Source organism: Triticum dicoccoides, unplaced genomic scaffold, assembly GCF_002162155.2.
Source record: "Triticum dicoccoides isolate Atlit2015 ecotype Zavitan unplaced genomic scaffold, WEW_v2.0 scaffold122289, whole genome shotgun sequence".
Classification (NCBI taxonomy): domain Eukaryota; kingdom Viridiplantae; phylum Streptophyta; class Magnoliopsida; order Poales; family Poaceae; genus Triticum; species Triticum dicoccoides.
The window spans coordinates 1-7,033 of NW_021185485.1; the positions used below are offsets into that span (position 1 = coordinate 1).

At 56.8% G+C, this 7,033-nt stretch overlaps 1 protein-coding gene across 1 annotated transcript; it reads left to right on the forward strand.

The window, feature by feature from the left end:
• The first annotated feature begins 2,340 nt into the window (after nt 1–2,340).
• On the forward strand, nt 2,341–3,910 carry LOC119343307. Its single transcript, XM_037614337.1, has 2 exons — nt 2,341–2,904; nt 3,054–3,910. Exons 1-2 carry the CDS (start codon nt 2,545–2,547, stop codon nt 3,627–3,629), a joined length of 936 nt encoding a protein of 311 aa, XP_037470234.1. The 5' UTR covers nt 2,341–2,544; the 3' UTR covers nt 3,630–3,910.
• Nucleotides 3,911–7,033: the final 3,123 nt, after the last annotated feature.

Below are 7,033 nucleotides of genomic sequence, written 5' to 3' on the forward strand. Positions count from 1 at the left end.
CGTCATCGACCCCGGGCCGGGCACTCGAGTTCTCGCACGGGCGCCGTGACCACGTCCGTCTTCTCGATCAGGCTTCGTTTTGAGCGCCTAGGAAGAAAGTTGCACTACATGCTAGCTAGCGCAGCTGCGCGTAACGTACGTACGTACGTACTAGGTGCACGGGAATCATGGCCTCACGCGGGCACGCAGGGTGATCGGGTCATGGAGGGAGGAAAGGGGTTTGTTCGCTTGCCTCCCCTTTTTGCCGGTACGTAGTACGTGAGCGCATGGCATGCACAACTTGTGAGCAGGGGGGAGCGGGCGAGGGACGTTGCGAGAGGCAGGCCCTCGTACAGTACCTTTTGTTTCCTTGCACCTGTCATGACCCCCGATTCCCTGGCTGGCCTCCATCGACTTTTGGCATCCTGAATTAAGGACACTTGATCGGAGAGGACCGGCCGAGGAAAAGTTCCGGGAGGGAGGGTAGCTAGCGACGGACGGCCAATGCATCAAAGCGGATCGCCTCACTGATTTTATCTATCTGGATCCAGAAATTACCCAGGCTAGAAAACAAACAGTACTAGAGCAAGTGTCCGTCCATGTAGTACAGTACCGGTTTTGTGCTAAGTGTCAGTCCAGTCTTGTGGTAACAAGGGGCAAATGTAAGCATTGAATGTATGATGTTGCCGTATAACCTGATCATGGCTTTGACTGATTGGCGCATAGCATAAAGCCGGATACGACCTCCCTGCCTTCTTTCTTTTCTCGATGGAGCGAGCGAAAAGGGGGGCCCGGTCCTTTTCGACCGGGCATGAATGAATCGCATCATATCGCTGTGCTCGCATTCCACTGGCACAGTGACACGCACGTCGATCAGGGAGAGAGAGAGAGAGAGAGACTGTTTCATCACAAATCGAACCACACAATGCAAGGGAGAGAAAAAAAAACTGGACCAATAATTGAGGTGCGACGGTTTCAAACCCGTTCTAATTCATTTAGCCCCGGCTCTATCCTTGTGATCTGACAACTAAAATTCCTCCCTCGGAGAGATGGTTATCAGTTATGGGTTTTACTTTGGCTCGGAGTAGAAAATACGGTCCGAGCGTAGAACCGTAGCTTGTTGCGCGGGGACAAATTTTCTGGTCAGGAATGGCACCAACATCCCTCCTTACGGTTCGTCAGGCGTCACGCACGACACGGGCGCCGAGACACGGAATGAGGGGGCCGGTTCATCAACTAGCCGTATGGCTACATTCTCGGCAATCTGCACGCTCCGTCAGGTTCTTGGCTTCGATCTTACGTCGAGACGAGCCATAGGCCGGGGGCCGGCGGGACCGTTCGGGGCGGGAATCCGGGCCGGGCGGTCCCGAAGCTACACTACGCACATACATCCACCCGAGCTTGAGTGAGGATCCGGAGAAGCTCCCCATTACTCCTCCATAGCATTAGCAGCGAACGCTTGGATGCCACACCAATCCCCCACAAAGTCATGTGCAAGTGCAGCCAGTTCGCCACGGATAAGATAGATAGGAGCGTATGTGGGACGGGACAAAGCCCAGCCGGGCACACAACCATCATCCTGAGGAATCAGGAGGCTGGCTTGTGTGCGCCCGCGGTGCTCGTTTCGCTGCACGATCCGTGGCAAGCAAGCGGCTTGCTTGGGGGCAACCCCCGGGCCGGTGATTTGGCGGCGCGGATCCATCAGGTTCGTGTTCAGTCTAGCCCGCGGCTGTGACAGACCGACCGACCGATGAGCGGTTCTGTTGGCGCGGCCTCAAGTTTTGCACCGCCACTTGTGTCGTGCGGCGTACCGTGAGCCTGACGACTCCGGGCTGCGAGCGAATTGATGGAACCGCCATGGGTTGTTAATTTGAACGAACCGACATGGCCTCTCGTCAAGTCCTTCCCGAAATGAACTGAATTCTCTCCATAAATAAATAAAGCCAGTAAATGATGCATTATTACCTTCCTTTCTTTGCCATTCCGTCCATAATTAGGATCACAAATGCCTCGGAATTCAGTTTCAGAGGGAAACCACGGTGGCAAAAATGCCCTGTTTTTTCCAGCCAGGAGCAGCACGCCCTCCTCCCGTCCCGGGCACGCGACCTTCCGCCCCTGCCCTGCTCCTGTCACCTGCAAAATGCCCGAACTGCCCACCCCGTCTGGCCCCATTTGCAGCCCCAATGCACCCGTTAACTACGGGCCAAGTGAGGGTGGGTGAGACATTTCACAAGCCCGACCCACCTGTCAGAGAACACGTCGGACAGCATCGAGGATAGGGACGACCACGCAGGAGGCCACGCCTCATTTACGCCTGCCACGTCACCGCGCCCGAGGCCTTTAAATCCCGGTCCCCTCTCCCATTCTCCTCTTCGTCTTCTTCCGTGGGATTTCTTTCACAGCACAACCAACAAACAAATTTGTAACTCGCAAAAGGAAGGGGAGGAAAAATAAACCCTAGCCGCGCAAATCGAAGCCAGCGAGACGGCTATGCGGCCGGCGATCGCAGGACACCAGGATCGCCGCCTCTAGTCGCGCCCACCCCGCCCGCTCGCTTCCGCCGCCATGAGGGCCGCCGCGGCGCAGATCGATCCGTCCCCGTCCCCGTCCCCCGCCGCGCTGGCCAAGTCGCGGCTCAAGCGCCTGTTCGAGCGCCAGGTCCTGCGGGTCTCGCCGGCGGAGCGGCTCCCGCCCATCTCCGCCGGCGGGGAGAAGGACAAGGAGAAGGATGACTTGGAGCCCAGCTCGGTGTGCCTGGACGGCATGGTCCGCAGCTTCCTGGAGGACGGCGGCGGCACCGTCGGCGAGCGGGCCCCGGCCGCGCGCTGCTGCAACTGCTTCAACGGCGGCGACGCCTCGGACGACGAGGACGGGCCCGCCGCGGCCGAAGCGTCTGCCATCTCCGACGCCGCGGAGACCATCAAGGTAGTGTGCGTGGCCACTGCCGAGCGCTGAATTTTTTTTCCTGATCGTCTTGCTTCGCCGGCAGGCTGCTTGTCGCCGTCGATAACGCCAGGAACGAGCGCACGAACTGAACTGATCCTTTCCTTCCATTTCTCGGTTTGCGCTTTCAGGGCCTCGTCCACTGTGCCAGTCTCCGGGAGCGCAACCTCCTCGCGGACGTGTCCACGCTCGTGGAGCGCCACCGCGCGGCGGGGGCGCGCAAGCGCGACCTCCTCCGCCTCCTCGCGGCGTCCCTCCGCGCCATGGGCCACGACGCCGCGCTCTGCCTCTCCCGCTGGGACAAGTCGTCCTCCCACCCCGCCGGCGAGCACGCCTACGTCGACGTCCTCCTCCCCGCCGGCTCGGAGCGCGGCGACCGCGAGCGCGTCCTCGTGGACGTCGACTTCAGGTCCCAGTTCGAGGTCGCACGGCCCACCAAGGCCTACCGCGCCGTGCTGCAGCGGCTCCCGTCGGCGTTCGTCGGCAAGGAGGACCGGCTGCGCCTGCTGGTGGCCGCCGCCGCAGACTCCTCGCGCGCCAGCCTCAAGAAGCGCGGCCTCCACCTCGCGCCGTGGCGGAAGCCCGAGTACATGCGCGCCAAGTGGCTGTCCCGCTACGAGCGCGAGGCTCCTCCTCCGGCGCCGGATGCCTCTGCCAGTGAGCTCGCCGCCATCGGCGAGGGAGGCGGAGACGGAGCCAAAGCTTAATCAAGGATCGGCCATTAGTTGATTTTTTTTTTCTCCTGGGGAATTTGCAGCGCAGTCCCCGGGCGGGCAGGGACCGGATGCAGATGTTTTTGCTATATTTTCGTCCTTTTCTCTCTCATTTTGACCCTTTTGATGGGTAACGGAGTACTAGCAGTAACTTCCAGTAAGTATGTACCGGGAAGCAAGAGCAACTAAATAAATAAAATTTGTAGTGTTTAGTTCAAAAAAATTTATGTTAAATTGTTGCTTTTATACTCAGCAGCAAAGGAAATTTCTCACAACTAGTATGTGGCAGCCAGTGGAGAAATGTGATCGAACCATGAGCAAAAATGGGATGAAATCGAGTGGTAACCGACCGACCTATTGCAAATAAGGAATGCACTGAGTGGTGAACTGAACTGACATGAGTAATTTCGGGTTGCTTTCTTGATCGGTTTCCATATTATTGCCCACGCCGGGAGGGATGGATGGATTCTTTGTGATTTGTGAATGCCACATGTCATTCATCAGGACGTGTCTCACCTGATTTATTTATTTTTCCGATGGCGTGCGGTGCAGCTCGCTGGAGCTTGCCTGTTTGTGCGGAACAAGATACCCGGGAACTGACTGACAGCGCCTTCCATTCCCTGATCTGAAATCCTGGGCACGGACGCCGTGCCCCGTGCTGTAGTAGCTGAGACAGTGATCGATATTCTCGTCAGTAGAAAAACCATTTTGTGAACTGACCGGGGGGGCTGGACTAGAAGCGGCCAAACTGCACGCACCACACCGATGACGAATTCATCTTGGGATGAAGGCTCAGGGATTAAAAGAAGTTTCTCGAATAGTTTAAGATAGTGAGGTGGCTGTACTGTGCAAGCGAAGCGAAAGCTCTGCTCTCAGGTGACGCAAGAACAAGTGGATAGGACCGTCCATAGGGAGGAGTAGTATACATATATCTGCATCGGTGTACGCGTTCGTTCACGTATTGTTTAATTCAGCGCCATAAACAAGTGCCGTAAATCCGAATCTTTGGGAAAAGATAATCTGGGACAGGTCGCAGGGCCCTGTGGAAGTGTAGATCTATTCAGCTCAGCGTTCGCCTCCGGATCCCCTGCGATCTTTTCCTTGCCCGCGTACGCTTCCCATCATAACGCTTGTTCCATGATTGGGGAGAGGAGTATGGAGTGGTTCTTCAGTTAACCCTGTTCTCAACCTCCTTCCCGTGGAGGTGGAGTAACAAGTTTCTCGATCGCCTGGAGAGGAGGGGCTTTCTTGGACCAGATCGTGCATGTACTCCGCCGTGACGCATGTCTAGATGCACCCCCCTCCTGAAACACGTACTGGCACCTGCTGGTTGTACGTAGAGTGCTATCGTTGAACTGCTGCTGGTTTCTTTAATGGAAATCGGAAGGGCATAGCCCTTCTTTTATCAAAAAAGAGAAAAACGTAGATTGCTATCTGGACGCCATTAGTGATGGAGTTAAAATTAGTCCTGGCAGAAGAAACTATGTGTCCTACTGCATGTCCCAGTTTTTGCTTTGACTTGGCTCGAAAATTCCAGTCCTGCTCCGGCCAAGATCTGCATCCTTGTCACCTGCTCTGACCGGCCGTACGCGCCGCGCCGCGCGGCATCGATCGATCGACCGATCGGCCTGTGCCCGTGGCAGCAGCGCGCGTGCACGTACGGTGCGGCAGCGCACTCCGGAGCGACCGTAGTACGAACGAGCGGCACGGCTCACGCGTCACCGTCGTGGCCGTAAAATGTCGCGCGTTCCGGCGGCCGGTGCCCGCGGCGCTGCAACCCTGCCGGGCCGGGCCCGTACGCGAGCAATAGCGCGCATGCATGCACGTCGCGTACCAGTCGGAGCAGCGCGCGAGCGTGACCGCTGCATGCATGAACTGACTCAACAGCTGGTAGTACGTACGGTGCAACGGACGCCCATTTACGTACGTATGTACGTACCCAGTATTCACCTCGCCCAGCGCCAAGCTCCCGGCGCGCCGAGCGGAGCGGATCGGGTTTCGAACTTGAATTTGATCACGAGCTGCTCAAGGTCGAAAAGAGAGCTTCAGCCGTGTCAGCTGGGGCGGGGCACCGGCGCTGTAGCTTTGGATGACACCGGCTCCACTGCGGACAAGTCCGATGCTGTCTTCTTTCTTTTCCCCGTCGTCCACTGACGCGGCTTTATTGCGCTGTGCCCCGCTGCCCATCACACGATGATTGCGCTCCCCTTCCCACTTTTGCCTTTCGCCCTCTCCTCTCCTCTCCTCTCCGGGACGCAAAAGCGGGCGCCCCCTTTTTGTTTTGTTTCTGACCTGACGGGGAAAAAGGGACACGCATTTCTCTTGAGCGAGCGTCAGTCAGTGCGTGCGTGGGGCCTCGCATCGCATCGATCCTGCTCGGCTCGGTCTTATGATAAGAAGAAAAGCCTCGATCTATCTTGGTTTCACGATCACCAGTACTGTGTTGCGCACCACAAGTCCCGTTAGGTCACTGACGCTGGCGTGCCACTGGCCGACCATGGCCGGGAGTGGAAGGCTACGGGGGAAACCAGGCTGGTAGATCGTCGTCTTGCCCATGCCTGCCTCCGCTTACGTTTGCGCCATCACCGCCTTCATGCACCGTCCCTTGCAACGGGCGCAAGCGTCGACTGCGGACTGAATGAGTCGCGTCCCCCTTTCGGGGTGCACCACCGGGCACCGGCTGCGCCGCCCGTAAATGCACGCTGACGGAGCTGCTTGCACTGCACCACTACCGCGTACTCCCTCCGTCCGGAAATACTTGTCATCAAAATGGATAAAAGAAAATGCATCTGGACGTATTTTAGTTTTAGATACGTATCTTTTTATCTATTTTGATGACAAGTATTTTCGGACAAAGGGAGTACTATACTAGCTAGGGCCACCTCTGCCGCTCGCCGTACGTACTTGACAATTGACATGGACGCCTGCTTCAGTGCACGCATTCATGAGTTCCTGACGGAGGAGAGCGGGCACGAGCAGAGCAAAAAACATACTATTCGTTTTTTTAGCAAAAAAAAGTATGAATAGTCGTCGCGGCTATGCGAATCATCGATGCGGCCTGCATGAGCTGATCAGCGGTGCATGCATGCACGGCCGAGCAAGCGTACGTGCTGTGTGTGCAACCTGCAGGCTCGTACCAGGGTACGTACGTACCACCAAGTGCTGGGAGATGGGGGTGCGTTGAGTCTTCAGTGGTGGTGGTAGTACGAGGCTGTTTGGTTTGTGACTATGGTCACCCCATGTTGCCACACCTAAGGTTAAGCAACTTTGACCAACTGTGACTATGGTCCTAGAACTAAACATCTTTCATCTGCCGCGATGGACGATGCATGTGTAGGTGAGTGAAAAGTATCTTTCAATTGCCCCCAAGATAAGGTGTACGTAGCCACTGCATGCCC